This window comes from Thunnus maccoyii, chromosome 13 (assembly GCF_910596095.1).
Source record: "Thunnus maccoyii chromosome 13, fThuMac1.1, whole genome shotgun sequence".
NCBI lineage: Eukaryota > Metazoa > Chordata > Actinopteri > Scombriformes > Scombridae > Thunnus > Thunnus maccoyii.
In genome coordinates, this window is record NC_056545.1 from 25344340 (window position 1) to 25361128 (window position 16789).

General features: G+C 44.0%; 1 protein-coding gene across 3 annotated transcripts in view; it reads right to left on the reverse strand.

Annotated features, from left to right (window-relative positions):
- Positions 1-16789, reverse strand: part of ncor1 (nuclear receptor corepressor 1) — a 59894-nt gene that overhangs the window by 2537 nt on the left and 40568 nt on the right. The window contains exons 21-45 of one of the 3 annotated variants that reach the window (XM_042430604.1): positions 16560-16683; positions 15987-16161; positions 15128-15295; positions 10508-10674; positions 9702-9816; positions 8439-8524; positions 8146-8314; positions 7929-8054; positions 7756-7839; positions 7407-7657; positions 6929-7238; positions 6438-6662; positions 6007-6207; positions 5427-5576; positions 4461-4652; positions 3557-3692; positions 2818-3302; positions 2543-2659; positions 1974-2122; positions 1632-1849; positions 1398-1541; positions 817-962; positions 581-634; positions 298-486; positions 19-195 (exon numbers count right to left, since the gene is read on the reverse strand). In XM_042430604.1, the coding sequence (XP_042286538.1) occupies positions 19-195; positions 298-486; positions 581-634; positions 817-962; positions 1398-1541; positions 1632-1849; positions 1974-2122; positions 2543-2659; positions 2818-3302; positions 3557-3692; positions 4461-4652; positions 5427-5576; positions 6007-6207; positions 6438-6662; positions 6929-7238; positions 7407-7657; positions 7756-7839; positions 7929-8054; positions 8146-8314; positions 8439-8524; positions 9702-9816; positions 10508-10674; positions 15128-15295; positions 15987-16161; positions 16560-16683 (4358 nt within the window). The remainder of the gene's footprint in view (positions 1-18; positions 196-297; positions 487-580; positions 635-816; positions 963-1397; positions 1542-1631; positions 1850-1973; positions 2123-2542; positions 2660-2817; positions 3303-3556; positions 3693-4460; positions 4653-5426; positions 5577-6006; positions 6208-6437; positions 6663-6928; positions 7239-7406; positions 7658-7755; positions 7840-7928; positions 8055-8145; positions 8315-8438; positions 8525-9701; positions 9817-10507; positions 10675-15127; positions 15296-15986; positions 16162-16559; positions 16684-16789) is intronic. The other 2 variants (XM_042430605.1, XM_042430606.1) reach the window with 2 other exon arrangements.

The window sequence follows — 16789 nt, forward strand, 5'->3', positions numbered from 1 at the left end:
AGGGGCTGGACAGCTCACCTGTGGATGAGGGTCGGTCGTCCCAGCTCCACTGGGGCTGGGCTTGGGCTTGTCTGTGATAATCTCCCTCGGAGTGGACGGAGGACACCGAAGAGGGACGTTCCCCTCCAGCGTAGGCCTGACCCAGGTTAGGTGACTTCGATTTCCGGCTGTTGGCTTTGCTCTGCTTCTGCTTCACTGTAGATTCAAACAGGCAGAACGTATAAATCAGCAACATGTTAAACATACGACTCTGAATGTTGGTGCTGTTTGTGTTTCTGTTGTGTGATTTGTGCTTACCCATGCTGGGTGATGGGTTGGCCTCCTGACGTGCGTCACTGCCTGTGCTGGGTGTGTTGTTGATGGCTCCTCCCTGGTGCTCCTCCGGTCTCTCCTCCAAGTTGCCCATCAAGGCCTTGCGGATTATGTCCTCCAGGCCCAGGTTACTGGCTGGGTCACTAAAGGAGTGATTCCTGGGGTTGATGCTGCCTACAAATCACAACGCAACAAAACATTCAGTGAGAAAGGAGACATCGATTGGAATGAGCCGCAAAGCATATGAGTGAGTTTAACTTCTACTTACTGGAGCTGGTAACAGCAGGCAAGTTGAAAATCTCAGTGCCTGGTTGTGCATTTCCTGCAAGACAATTATTAGCTGTTAAAAAGACCCACAAAATATCTGACAAGAAATGTAGTAACCACATGCTTAATGAGCTTGAAAAATTAGAAATAACTTTCATGCACACATATTACAGACTTAGGGTCATCATTTGATGCATGCATGTTAGTTTGAGGGAGAAGAATAAGAGACCCACTTACCAACATCAGAATCACCGACACCAGATGTGGAGTTCAACTTACGAAAGATCTCCTGCTTTTTGGATTTCACCATTGGCGAGGTGTTCTCCAGCTTGGTAAAAAAGGAAGGCAGATAGCCGACACTCCCCGGGGACCGTGAGTCACTCCTTGAACCAGAGAGAGGGCAAAGAGTCAGGAGTCAATCAGCAAAGGGGTAACTGGGGCAACAAGCTGCTGGCAGAACTAACCACTTCCCACCTCACTGGGATGTAAAACCGCTGTTGACACAGGGGCACATTCTGCCTGCTGGCATCCATACAAGAAATTGATTTACAGTCTAATACAGTAAGGCATCAAATGTTAGGGCGCTAACACGAGGCTAATTTTAGCAATGTGATACTGGTAATTCAATATTCACAATATACAGTATACTACACATGACAAGACATTTCAACACACATGTGCAAGTTGCAAAGAAGCTACATGGATGTCAGAGGCTGAAAATCTTAATTTTAATTTTAATTCATTTTAAATCCATTTCAAGTTGCATTAAGAGATGTGCTGGCTAACTATCATGCATCCCAACTGTGCAGATCCCGTACCTGATCTCAGAGTTGTCTGCCTCGCGCCTCTGGGGTGGAGGCCCACCAGTGTCCTGTTTGTCCATGCCTTGGTAGCTCTGTGGCGGAGAGATAGGTTCATAGTTCTCCATCGGCCTGCCACCTCGCTCTGGAGACTTACCAGGCCTGGACAGGGACAAGAGAGAGACAAATGTTAGACAGATGATGGGTAATAAATAAGACTGAACCTGATGATTAAGTGGTTGGTCCATGTACCTGGCTCTAGGCTTGTCAGGGGCATTCTCTGGGGAAACTCTGCTTGAGGGTCTCTGGTGGTGTGGGGCCTGGACCTGATTCTCAGGACTGTAGCGGCTGGGCACCTTAGCTCGACCTGAGGAGGACATGGTTGGCACCCCACTCTGGAATGTGGCAGAAGCTGAGGAGGAGACTGGAGGAGGGTCCTGGTTCCGGGCGAAGTCCTGGGTTATGATATGCTGCATGACAGGGAATACAGGGACAACAAAACCTGGTCAGTTCGATATGATGGACACAGTAAATCTGGCATGTGCTGCATTCGTTTTTCAAATGCGAAATATTTTGTTCACCAGCATTTCTTACCGAAATGTGGTCTGCCAAAGTCATGACCCGGTGAGTCTTGGGGACCTGGGAGTAGCTTTCAGCCTGGGACGAGGGGGGCTGCTGGGAACTGGGCTGTGGTGGCTCCCCTGATGGCCGGTAACGACTCATGTCATAGGCCCGCATGCCAGCTGGTGAAGGTTGAGCGGGGACAGAGTGATGTTGTTTTGGAGAGAGACAGGCAGGGTGAGGCGAGGCGTGATGAGACGAGAACACGCTACATGCCAACAGTAACTGATCTACGTCTGCTTGCAGGCGACAGGAATAACTTTAACTGGAGTCTGGTGACTTCACTGGTGCAAAGGAATGGTGTCTGACAGTCTCGAATGACAAGGTCAGTGGGTTAAGTTATTCGAGTTATGGTATGTTTACTCCACTGCACTAGCAGCTAAATTTAGCCTTTAAAGCAAAAACTGCCTCACCACTGTTATATGTTATCTTTGATATGAAGAATCTTTCAAACAATCTTTGAGTAAACTGAAACATTATTCAGTATTATATTATACTATACTACTAATTTAAATGCTCAGACTGAGTTTGTGTGTTCATACCTGCTGCCTGCTGTTGCCCGTCATCTGGTTTGTCCTGTTGGGACTGGACTGGGGAACCAGCAGGACTAATCACCTCAATGGCTCCTCCACCAGGGTTGTCGTATCGACTGGATGACACTGCAGGACAAGTATGGACAAAGAGTTACTACTATCTGCTGAGCAAAGGACACAATGTTGAGGTTAGGTCATGTTCTACTCTAAGAAAAAGATTACATTTAAGGTTTAACTCATATGTGTGCTAACTGATGATGTCACTGTGTATCCAGCACACTCACAGCTGCTAGACGAGTCAGAGCTCTGAGATCCTCGCTCTCGTGAGTCTTTGTCTGAGGCTATCTGCCGTGTGATGATGACGTCAATGAAGTTAGCGGCTGTAATGGTCGTCTTTCCACGGGTCCGAAGCTCCTCTTCGATGCGGGACTTTGAGGTTTGAGGTCCTTTATCCTTCACCCCGACACCAGGGCCTTCAGAGTAAGCTGGATGGGGCTTACCCCCTGGCAGGGACATAGCACCATATGGTGACTGCATGGGTCGCCTTTCTGCCTCCTGCTGCTGTTGTTGTTCAGAGAGGCTGGCTGCTCGCCGAGCTGCAGCCGACGAAGACATGTCATCATCCCGTTCATGTTTGTTCTCCTTCACCTTGGCCACATCCATCTGCGGGGCAGAGGCCGCAGCGTCCACCAAAGCAGCCAGAGCATCAGCTGCAGTACTGTAGCGAGAGCTACTCTGTGCAGCTGCTGTCGCTGCTGCTGAATGAGGCCTGAAGAGGAAATAAAGAGATGAGGGCTTCAACCACAGTTCCTGAAGGATGGGTTCAGTTAAAAGGCATGTGGTTTGTCTGTCTGATGCATCTGAGGTCTACTGTCCAGACTTTTAACGCAAACTGTGGATGTTTGACGCACAGAGCTGTCAGAGAACAGTAATGTTGCCCAAAATTTAACCATCTATATAAATACTGTGAATACACACAAACAGTGTGAGTGAGCTGATGAGTTAGAGCAGGTCCTGACTTACATTAGAGAGGTGATGACACTCTTGCCCTGGAAGATGCTCGGCCGCTGCTGAACCACTACATCCTGTGTCCTGAGCGAGGGAGAAGGGGAGTGCAGATAACCTCGACTCCCTGGCCGGCCTGGCTGCTCTGGTCCACCTGATCCACACACATAAACCAAGCATTGTAACTGTGTTTCAAAATACATGCACGGCTGTCTAACAATCATAAATAATGGTCTATCCTCTATTTGTATTAAACCCCATCTTTCTTTTCCCTCCATGTCGTACAGCTACGACTAGCAGCTCTACAACTACAGCAGTTGCTGTATCTCATTCTGCATTATCAGATGGTAATAGTTATAATAACAGATCATCAACTTGAAGCTCCTGTGAAACTTCATTTCTGTGGGCCACTGAAATCTACAGGTAAGATTTTTTTTTCCCAGCACACCACACATACTTACACCCCTTTCAAACTGACCCCTGTCTGAAAGGGGTGTAAGAGTGTTTTAAACCCTTCTTTGTGGTCGATCTGAAAGCGTCAGCACAAATTGTCTGACCTGGATTCACAGACCTCCTTTATTATTTATCATGTTGTAATTAATGTTTTACTTTTATCTATGTAACGAAATACCCCACTACTTAAAAAGAGTCAGATAAAAGCAGAGAGCATAATAGAGAGTGAGTGAGCAGAAGAGAGCAAGTTAGAGAACTTATTTTAGGTTATGTAATTCTATGTCATGGCAGTGATTTGTATGGAACCACGGTTGCGTGCTCAGTGATGACTAACAGCAGTCTTATAGGAACTGGTAAATGTTTTCTCAATAGGATGGATCGACACAGATTACTAAAAGGGATATAAACATTAACTTCAATTGAGATTTTCACAACTACATTGAGTTTAAACAGCAACAAAATAACTCACCTCCACGCATGTATTCATTGGTTCGCTCCCGGTCCCGCTCTCGTTCTCGCATTTCCCGCTCCCGTTCCCTCTCCCGCTGCTCCCTTTCCCTTTCCTTTTCTCTCTCCTTCTCCTGCTGCTCCCGGTCACGCTCTCTTTCCCGTTCCCTCTCCGCACTGGCAGCAGCGGCAGCAGCAAGGTGGGCTTGGTGACCTAAGGACAACAATGACAGACATCATACACACATGGTTTATACACATACGACTCAAAGAGGTCTCGGCAGAATGGATCAGCTTCCTTTAGTAGTCTGAGCCAAAGGGCCTTGCTGACAAGTTGTGTATCTGTCACAGCAGGAGCATGGTAATCTTCTGTCTCAGGAATATTACCATATTTACCATTTCAGACTTTTTAAGACCATCTTAATCTTAGAGTGAAATATAAAGACATATTTGCTTTCAAATATGAAAACGAAAACAACTGTTGACCTATTTTGTAAAATATTTTTTTAAGGCTTACTTTAGTGAATCTGAGTCAACATATTACAAAAAATGTTGAGTTTAGATAGAATGACAAATTTGCACTATGATGAATTACAAGACTTCACAGAGTTTTAACTACAGACAAAAAAGGTTCAACTTGACCGTTAACAGATGCGCAATTTCCTTCACATTTCACTCCAAAAAATGTTGTGCCCCTAAAAATGATCTTTTAAGGAGCACAATTTCTTTAGGGGAAAAAGAAAATCACTCCGTTCCTGTGCGACAGTCAGACTGTTTTGTGAGAAATCCTTCCCTTGATGTTTTCAGACTGAGGCACAGTATGACTGCAGTAAGACTTGATCTGTGACTGGACAGGCAGAATTGACCTTTGACACCTCAGGCCAGTGCAGGGCTGCACTCTTACAGAGGTGTGAGGGAACACGGAGATCGTGGCAAGGAGGATAAGGGAACACTTGGTGTAGGGATGGGGAAGGGAGGGGGTCCTCACCTGGCGATATGGAGGTTGGGTTGAAAGCCCTAGGAGGGAAAGGGGGCTGAGCTCCAGGGAGGTAGGCGATGCGTTCCAAAGTGGGAGTACCTGTTCCCCCAGGGTGAGGCAACAGGATAGTTGGAGGCATCTGGGCTAGATCAATAATCCCTTTTACAGACAGAAGCAAAGGGCCAACGGTGAACAACAAGAACCGATCCATCAATTTCTGAATGTATGAACACCGTATACACTTTAACCCATCACCTTCATCTGTTAGTGCTCCCAAATACAGATTGATAAGTAAGCAGGGCTGCAAAGGGAGTGGAATAGTGGTCAACTTGTAAGAGGCAACCACTCAGCAAATGGAGATTTGGATGACCATGCCCAATTGATAAATTGAGTAGTAGTCGAATTAGTTGCAGCCCCAATATAAAGAGCAAATCAGCAAAATTTGTCTAGGTCATTTGCTTCTGGGCGTCTGGAAAAGGTAGCCACTACTTCACAAGCACACAGTCTGCATACTACAGCCCCTCCCGCCCATGGCCTCTACCCTGCCAGTTGTGCAGGTGAGAGAGGGTCAGCTGGTGGAGGGCCATACCTCGAGTTCCGGCTGCATAGGGGATGGTGACGGGCTGTTCCCGTGGTGACAGGCCTCGGTTCATGTCAGGCCGAGGGATGACTTGCATCTGCTGGGAAGTGATATAATCGTTGAGGATCGTCTGCCGCGTGTTCTCCATGGTGTACAGCTGGTAAGTGTTGTGGTAGCCAGTTGGGGACGGCTGCCTGGGGAACATGAACGCTGTAACAGAGAAGAGGAGAAAAAAAAACAAAAAAACCAAAAACAAAACAAATGAACAGAAGGCTCACAGATACTGATCACCATTACTGACGTCAATAGCTGAAAAAAGATCCTGGACATCTAGTGCTTATGAATTAGAAATCTTGAGTTGCTTTCGTCAGAATCAAGGCTATTATTGTTCTGCTATGATGGAAACAGTGTGAAGAGATAGCAGGATTTATTCACTGTACCAGGATCAAGCACTCTGTGGAAGGCCAAGGTGGGATCCAGATGTGGAGGCAGGTGGGCTCGGTACACTTCCCCAGGAACAACAGGCCGGTGGTGGGGGTCAAAGGGGCTGTGAGAGGCGACAGGGTCACCCCCAGACACTGGGGACTTGGCTGGAACGCTGTCCCGCTGTGTTGGTGTCATGGCACTCTTTCTTTCATGCGCAGCAGATTTTGAGCTCATACCACCTTTGTAGGAGAGAAGAACACACAAGGCTCATCTAATTAGTTAATTCTTTGTTCAACAAGAACTTAATATAATCTCATGACAGCAATCTGTGACAGAAATCAGCAATAGAAGTTCTCCCAATTCAGCACTGGGTGCACATAACGCATTGCTAATTAGACAATGCTACACAAACAGTATAACTATTGTATTTAAAGCATTAGAGAAGTAATGAATAACTGAGAATCTTAAGTTCTACAGTTTGTAAATAAAAAATGATGGAATATACCCTCTTGACCACGTCCCAGCATGGGTGATCCTCTGGACACGGGATTGGTGCTGTAGTTAACAGGGGTCCTGCGGGCGTTGGCGTCTTCATACATGCCCGGGCTAAGCTGGGATTTGCCAGCCTCCTGGTGTGTGGAGCGCAGGACAGAGGCAGTGGAGTTGACCACAGAAGTGTGGCGTACTGCCTTGCTCTCCTCGTATTTGGCTCGTTCCATGGCCTCGAGCTGGGGTATGCTGTGGGGCATCTTATTGGGACTGGTGATTAGGGACTTGACATTGTGCTTGATAGTAGACTGGTTCAGAGGGTGAATCTGTTAAATGGGGGGTATGATTTGGATTCAGTCATCAAATCATCACTTATACCATTGGTAACTTGACTAATTGTTGATTTCACATATTCTCTAACATAAAACCCAATAATATGACAATTTGTTCACTGAACACATCTAAAGTCCTGATCAGCTCTTCAAAACTCTCACCTGAGATATGGAGCCCTCCATCACCCTCCTATCTGACAAGTCAGGGGTCTTGCAGAGGTCCTGGCCAGACTGGTCTTGTCGGGGTATTTCGTGAATGGAGCGTCCCATCTCTTTGATAGTATTGATTCCCTCATAGGGCTTGCCCTTGCCAATACCCCCTTCGAAGGACCGGATTGGTGGGCTCTCTCGCTTTATCTGTTTTCCATATTTCATGGCATCTTCATAGGTCTCTGCAGCGGTTCTAGGTGTTCCTGGAAAGATTTGAAAAGTATTTCAGCTTTTCTCATTATTCAATGCTAGCAGTGAGTGTGTGACTTCTAGAGAAGTGGTGAGTTTTTCAATTGGCTACCTTGCATAATGGATCCAGTCATCAATGGTCTTTCCTTAGAATCCCCATGGAGCCCTTCTCTGGGCAAGGCTCTGCTAATCAGCCCTGAGAGACAAACAAGTATAATCACTATCCTGATACAGAACAAACAAACCAGGACACATACAATATACTCATTGACACACGAGCAGTACCCTCAAATGGAGCTCCTTCCCTGCCAGGGTGTGCCCTGCCCATAGGTCCCTCCATCATGTCATAAGTGCGTTTCAGCTCATGGCCAGTTCTGGGGCTGCGGGTGTTTTCCCTGGGGTTCTTGATAGCTGTTGGACACATACATTCATGATCAGGTTTGTGTGCTTGGTGAAGAAATACATAACAGTTATTTGGTATATCAATAATCAAAGCACTTACCATCATAGGAGACGATGTGTCCACACTTGCCTTCAAAGACAACATGACCTTTAGCCAGCTGTTCTCCTCTGGCCTTGTCTGGGCTGTTCAAGTCCTCTGTGGCCAGCTTGGTGATTGTGCCCTTCAGGAGATCAGCAGCAATGCTAGACTGGGGCAGGGCTGGTGTGCCCTATTTTAGAAAAGAGTACAGATATAATGTAACACAAAAAGCATATATGACCAATGAAAAAGCACAATGTGTCTATTATTTATCCAATTACTGCTTCTGCTTCTATAATTTCATCATTCATTACCTGAGTGATTGATCCTCTGAAAGCCAGACCCTCGCCCACTTTCCCTGGGTTGCCTCTGCCATCCTGTATGGATGGAACTGCAGCTCCTGGAGAGAGTAGTAGAAAGAGGAAAAGGAGAGTTTAGTCATGTGCTGCTGGTTTCATGTAGTGGAGTTGCACCAAAAGTTTGGCTTTGGTTGTAACACTGGTTTAAGTGTCATGATTGAAATTTTAAAAAATACAAATAGGGGAAAAGTTACTGAATCCACAAAAAATATATTCCTGCAGGCAATGTTTTGTTTTTGTTGTGACACAGCTTCCCACTGCTTGAATTATAGTTGTACAGCATGATCTTCCAAACAAAACATATGATAAACATGACCTTATATTTTTGGAAGCAACGGTATTTATAGGAGTGAGTTTTATGCAAACAGAAAATTAAAACATCTAAAGTGACGTAGAGGATCAGGTCAGGAAAACCTGTACTACCAGTCCTCACATCAGGTACCCCAGTGCTTTATCTGCAGGACCACTACCCTACGGGACAATAAGTTCCTATTGGTGTAGTATGTTGTAAGAACCTTTGATCAGAGACCAGAGAGACACTGTGTAAAGGTTCAGACATTTCTGTGTCACACGGAGCAGAAATAGCTTTTGATCTAGACTAGTGCCTCACTTTCTGTCAGTTCTGGAGTAACACAACAGAATTGTGCTTCAAAGACCCAAAGGATATTTTAATCATCAACCTTCTCTTGTAGTCAACATATCCTTGATTGTCCAGAACAATCTCCTTTGACGTATTAACATTACGCAACTGACAGCAAAGACACAGATTCACAAAAAGTGGATGCAATCCTGGTCGACAATATACATGTGATATCAGATTAAAAGGTTATTCTAATCCATGTTCTCCCTTTCTTTATGAGATGATAGATGGATGGATGAAGCTTACTTTTTAGTCACCACAACAATTGGCGAAAAGTATGCAGAAGATTTTATGTATACCATTAGTGACTCATCTATCTTTAAATTTGTTTGAACACTGGTTAAATATCCATTATACAATTAAAGCTGGCTATAGAAAATCGTTATGATGCAGCGGGATGGAGCTTTATGGCCTTCAAATTATAATAATCCCTCGGAAGTGGTACTTAATGTCTGCCTACCTACATACAGGTCTGCTCTTGTTATTATGTCAGGATTGATTTCATTTGACTGTTGTCGAGTCTGTTTAAACTTCACAGTGACAATATAGTGTAGTAATGTGACTGTCCGCTGTCCTACCAGGCTTGTTGGGATCCTGTTGCCGAGGCAGACCCAGAGAGATGGAGCCCACAGTGCTCTTAGTCCCATCTGGCCCATAGACAGCGTGGGACGGCAGGTATGTGCCAGGAGTTCCCTGAAAAAGCAAAGAACACATTTCCAGGTCAGGTCACTGTGTTCACATGGTGAAAACTGTGAAAAAAAACCATGGTGAAATTGGTGTCAAATTATGTTGATAATCTTTTATGTGTTACAGTAAATCATTTACAACGATGTGATAACAGCTAATAAACAAATCAAAAAGTCTTCATTTCCCTGACTAATGACTCTTTGACAATGGCCTTGGGACCCAAGATACCTTGGTAGAAATAATCAAGCCAACTGGGTCAACCCATCAAATTGTTTCTATTATGGATCACGGTTGAAATCTGGGTTACGCCGCTCCACATCTATCATGTTGCTACAAGTCTTTGGGTCAATTTTCTGGGAGTATAACTTACAAGGGATGGCATATAATAATTTAACTAACTGCATAACCATTTAAATGTTTAAAATTGCATTACAATCTTCCTTTGATAAATGGGTAAAAGTTTGGTAGTTGACCGAACAGTATTTTGTGCATCATGGTGTCTGTTGTGGAAAACATCATCAAACCCAGACGTGTTCATTCTAAATGAGAGTTCACATGAAAATTATCTTTTTTTAAAAATGCCAACACAGGTTTGTCAAAGCTCTGGTGTGAATGGCAGCGGTGCAGAAAGGTAAGAGGACAGTTGCTTCACTGGGTCCACCAGTTGAGCATTCCCATTATTCCTCTGGTGTCTTACCTGCGAGATGGAGCCTCCTTGAATGAAGGAGGGCTTGTCTGTGGGCTTGGTGGTTGGAATGAGTGGAGGAGGAGAGGGAATGTTGGGGGGTCGACTGGGTCTGCTGAAAGTCACGCGGACTCCATCTGGCATACTCTGGACCAGCTGATTGGGGGCAGGGTGGAGGACTGGTGGGAATATGAAAAAGAAAAAAAAAAAAAGAAGACATCACTGATTACTGGCTAACAGTAATTGGACAATAAATACCTATCTGAACAGCAAATTAATCATTACTTTCCTCCCCCCAAAATTGCAAAACAAATCATATCAACAGCTCACACAGTAACCTAAACCCGTCTTCTAAATGTCTTCTGCCTGCCAGACAACTCAGTACCAATCCATCCAACATTAAGGGTTCCATTAAGCTCCATTTCCCAGCAAAGACTGCATGATAAAATATTCAGCTCGACTCTGACAGACTCCATTGAGTGGTGAAGTAAGCATTCAAGACCTCAGTTAATAGCCTGTCCTGAGCCTGAGATAACTTTGGCATGCCTGCTGCCTGCTTTACTGTCTCCTGGGAAAGCTGAGTAGACAAAATGGATCATAATCCACAAACACACATACACACACAGACCGGGAGTAACCTCCCTGCAGGGAGCGCGCCTCACGCTCTGCACTCTATAAAATCAAAAATGCAAATGGATGTGTGAGAGTTCCTCCAGCGGGCATTGACGTCATCATCCTGCTGGCTCATACAGGGACAGATAAGAAAACAAGCCACTCGATGACGAATTTATAAATCCCGGATGCAGGGAGACTGTGTGTCAAACATTAACATTCATGCTGCAGCTCGCCATCAGGGACAACAGCCTAATTCGTTAGGACATGTGAAATGTTTACCCAAAATGTCCAAAAAAACCACTCAAACTTTAGTCCAAATGTTATTTCCAGACCAAAAGCAGCAATGGACTCTTAGGGAGGAGAAAAGGAGAAAAAAGGAAATGTTCTCCTTTACAGCTGTCCTCTAAAGTTAAATCTGTAAATGTACTACATCTTACTACAGTTACTGCAGGCAAATGAAACAATGAAATTAAAATTATCATCAAAAGATCAAAAAAGATCATCAAAATCAAAACTGGTTAATAATTTACGTAACACAGACAGACGTAATAACACTGTCTGTGTCCCACAAAAACTCAGTGAACAGGAAGTGAATTCAGCTGAAAGTGGAGAAAATGATGTTGGATTCACTGTAGTCATAAAACTAAACCCTGCTTGTTTGCCAGTCAGGGCTAAATGTAATGATTGAAAGATTCATAATTCATAATAACTACCTACAGAGGATATTTGGACTTGAAATGTAATACATTTACCAATGCAAGAGCATCAGTCAAAGTTAGGACACACTTTGTCATTCAAGGGAATGGGAAGGTGTGTCCAAACTTTTGACTGGTACTGTATATATGGAACTCTTATTTGATGGTTTCTGTTTTTTAGTTTAGTGTGCAGTAGTATGTGTCTGGTTCATTCACCAAACAACAACAAAACATAACATCTGTATTAAACAGGTACATGTATTTATAGCCATGTGTGCTCCTTTATGAGTTGTAGTGGCCCATCATTTATTTTTGATTTGTTCATTATAATAATGTTGTGTCATTGTTGCTGCTCCATGTTCATGCATTACATTCTGTGTTAAGTACAAGATTTTATTTTATTATCACACAGCTTTGAATTTTTTACTGCATGTTATATATGGTTAAGACTTTTTCCTTTTCAACTTTTAATCTATTATGATCTTAGATTTTGTTATGAATTTATAGTTTTAACTGTGAGCAGCAGCCACCACTCCTGTGCCAGGCCCCTCTCCATTCATCTGTGCTAACTGCAGAAGAGACAGCCACTCCAGAGTGAGGCTGCACAGCCACAATCGCCAATGCAACAAAAACTGACGACCCTTCAGGCGCAATCCATAGTCAGCACTGACGGACGGATGCCTACTACTGTGGTTTTTACAAAAAAAGTTTTTTTTAAACCTGCATTTACACCATTAGGCCATGATTAGTGGCATCACATTCAAACCCTTATGTACGGAACAATTTGGGCAACTAGGACAACTTTGTTGTCATGACAATCCTGTCATGTCAAAAAAAAGACCAAAAATGATGACAATGGCAACTATTGATAGGCAGTGATTCACACACACCACCTAAGCCTCTTTTTGGTACAAGAAAAATGCTGTGCAAGGGCCAAGCTGTGTGCTACTGGTGGACACACCAAAAATATCTGACTCATGCATTGACGTACTCACTGCAGTTATAAAATCACCAAGCGTCTCTCTAGTATGTGATTATACCAGAGAGAGCTGGCTCATTCTTGTTTGACCTCTACTGTACTGGTACACGTGTACAAGCACACAGTCCATTCCTCTCATGCAGGGATCCAGGCTCCGCAGGGCCTAAAAAGCATATGTCAATAATGCTACCTGTTATAAAAAGTGTTATGCATCAACAAACCAAAAAGCATCCAACACACTCTTATAAAAAGGTGCACACGAGCACCTAATATTAAATATGAGAACTGCACAGACAATGATACATTCTCAGAACAAAACTAAAAGAAAATAATTTATTGCAACCATTTTTCTGATTTAATACTCAAGAGAAACTGCAGCAGAGGTTTCAAAATGTATTTCTCATGCCAGCTTAACATTGACTAAATGCATCCTGTACATGCTATAACCCCAATGTGGGTACATATACCTTTGGAAAAGAGGAAATTCAGCCTGACTCATCAAATGCACAAGTGCTCTAAAACACTGCCGAACCCAGAGTTAAAGGATAAAAGCTCCACAACAATTCTCTCTGCTCCAACTTGTGCTGGGCAGTATACCAATTCATCTGGTATATGATAGGAATTTTTCATATACTGCCATACCGGTGCATAGCTGAAATAATTGGCGTAACTCTTCAATAGGTGGCAAAATATATAATCACTGCAAAGAGCGCTACAGTCGGGACAAGCTGTGTAAAGAATATTGAGAGGGGACCACTACTAACTGTGTAACCTTCTTACTAATGGTTATAACTTCATAACACAACGGTTAATAACCTACAATTAATTCTCTTTAACAGGGAAAAACACCATGGCACACAACAATTTGTAACACTAATAACTGTACATTTACAAATTATACAGCCGAACGGCATGCTGGGTACAGCTCTCTAGCTAGCCGGGTAGCTCCGTAGATTCAAATTGAGACACGAGACCTCGCGTATAATGACGATTGTCGGGGCAACCTCTGTCAGCCTCCTGCCAACGAAAGTAAACACAGGAACTAGCCGCCTGTAGCAGCATTATGGCTAACTGCATAAGACACTAAGTTACATCCGGGGAAGTTTTCACGTTGGTTTGTTTACTTCTGAGGCTGTAGATAGCTCAGCGTCTGTTCATGCTAGAGAAGTAGTAACTTAGTAACTTAGTAGATGAAATAAAATGGTTCATGTCTGCAAGTTTCCAAATTGCAAGGATAAAATGACAAAGATACACACAAAGCTGAATGATAGAGACTTGATTACTGTAATTCCTCAAACAGTTATGTGTTGAAATCACATTTTTCCTATCACGTGGAACTGAACGTTTGGTCCAGCCAGCTTTGCTCTTTTCTTCCAGGTGAAACAGTCTCCAGGATGACAATATTGATAAACGCTGTAAATCCATGTGCAGTAGTTACACAGCTGGGATTACTCTCATCCGTGGACACTTCTAGATTTTCCAAGTCTGGCAGCAACAGGTCCGACTCTGCAGAAAAAGTTTTCCTCTTCAGGAGAGCAGGAACACCAGGAGTTTCTCTGAGGTAACCGTTGATATACGCTGACTTTCCTTACAGTCCTTTTGCCCTTTTGGTTCCATTCTTCGTTTTTCTTCTTTCAGTTGTTTTATCTCCTCTCTGTGAACTCCGGCTCAAATAAATATGCTTGAGCATTCAAAGTGAAATGACTCATGATTGTCCTCATAATAGTCCGTGGGATAATCTGTCATTGCATTCATTTTTTTAAGTTTCATTACAGTCTAACCGCAGTGAAAGTGAGCCTCGTACATGTAAACAAAACAGCGTGCGTGGATAAATATGTGGGTGGTTTGGTTACCCGGCAAATTGCCCCGGATAAAGATCTCTATGCAATTAGCCATAATGCTTCTACAAGCAGCTAGTTCCTGTGTTTACTTTCAGACTCAGAAACTAACTGTTGAAGCAATTCATGTAAACTCTATGTACTCCTACAGTAGAATAAGCCACTATAAACCTACATTAAAGGTACAGTCGTGCAAAAAAAAAGTGATATACCGTAAAACCGCCTGAATGTTAAAAATCTGTGTATCACAGATACACATATCTGTGAGATATAGAATAGCCTGTGAGAGTAAAAATATAGATTTACATACATGTCATACTGCATTCAAATATAACTATATTGCCAACAGAGTCAGAAAAATGTGTCCATTGTCAAAAACAAGACTCCTTGGGAGTCAGGCGAGGCTAATTTGTATCAGCAAGGGAAGGGAGGATGGTGATGGGGAAGTCTGGGACAGAGCAGACAAGAAGGGGGAGGAGGAGGTGGTGAAGATGTGTGCTTTTACCTGGTGGCACACTGTAGCGGGATGCATTGGGGGCGTTGGGGTCAGGCTGGGGTGAGGCCTTGCTCAGCTCCCTGGGGGAGAGTCTGTAGGGAGAGCCTGGCCGACCAGAGAGGGTCTCCTGGTCCAGAGCCAACATCATGTCATAAGGCATGTAGGGTAAGGGCTTACCTGCAGTACACAGGCATAAGGACAAAGGGAAGACAACCACTATTAAAACAAGAACTCAATGCCAGTGAGCATCGAGCTGACCTAGACTGGACGGGCCTGTACAACTGACACAGCCACCTGGACACACACCTGCTGAAACCTATGTAATAAATATCTTATGTCAAAGCTCAGCAGCTTAGTGACAGCTGCTTGTCTTTTCACAACACACCGACTAAAAGGTGCTAAAAGCTTTGCAAAAAAAAAAAAATCAAGCCATAATGCAGCTTGCCTAGTGACTTTACCGCTCTCCCTTCTGATGTTCAGTGGCTGAACTATGTCTGACTGCCCAGAAGCAGAAAGTGTCCTTCTCTGACACGCTCAAGTCATACAACTTCAAAAAACACCACGATCCCCTTCTTCATCCAAAGACGATTCAAAAAAACGCATCAACGCAGGCTTCAGCTCAGTGTTTGCATCAAATGTAAAATAGGGTCAGCTAACTTCTTTGTCTTGGCTCAGGCTGAACCACATTATGACAGTCCAGATCACCCTCAAACGTTTCCTTAAAAAAAAAAAAAAAAAAAAAAGGCCTAAAAAATGCATTAGCTATAAATAGTCCACTGCTAGCAGCGACAGGGAACAAGGTTGACGGAACGATGAACAGGAGGAAGGGGAGATGAGGACAGAATGAGGATAGTACTTGTTCTCTTACCATCTCTGTCTAGTATGGTGGGGCTGCAGGTGAAGGGGGGCCTGCGCTCTAGGTCTCCCTGATCCTGCCTCTGCTTCTCCTCCTGATGCGCCGACTCATGCACTGCTTTAATCTGGTGCTGCAACATGGCAAAGCCACTGATGGGCACACCACCAGGGCCAAAAGGACCAGGCACCTAGAGGAGTAGAGGAGGGAAAATGTCCAGATGAGTTGGAATAAGTGAGATGTAAATGCATTTCCCTGCTTATCTTTAAAAGTTTACGTTTGATGGATAAAAGACACAACATAAAAGAAAGACATACATCTTACACTTAAATAAAGACCCTGGGAGATAAAATATCCAGATTTGCAGATCCCAAAACAGGAAACACCGTCAGCGCAGGATACGATGGAACTGATGGGTAAATACTACATAACTGCTTAGTAATTTAAAGGCTGAATGTGCTGGCCTATAGTTTCTAATCTTATCACGTTGCTGATAATGACTGAAGTGGGAAATGGTGTGGGCATGCTTTCAACCTGCTGCCTGCCTCCGTGCCAGTCTAAATGAATCAACCTGAAACCGTGACTAACCATGGGTGGGATGGCAGCTGCCCGCTGCTGCAGCTGCTGGATGTTGAGTTGGGTTTGCTTGGGTGAGGACACCAGTACCGAGCCTGGAGGGGTGAGCAGGGAAGGCTTTTCCATGGAGAATATTCTGCAGAGGCACAAGGAAGCATGAATCATGAACACTTATGTCCTGTACTTATAAAAAAACACAATTACGTAGTGTCAAAATGAGAACATGAATGCAGCAGTAATGG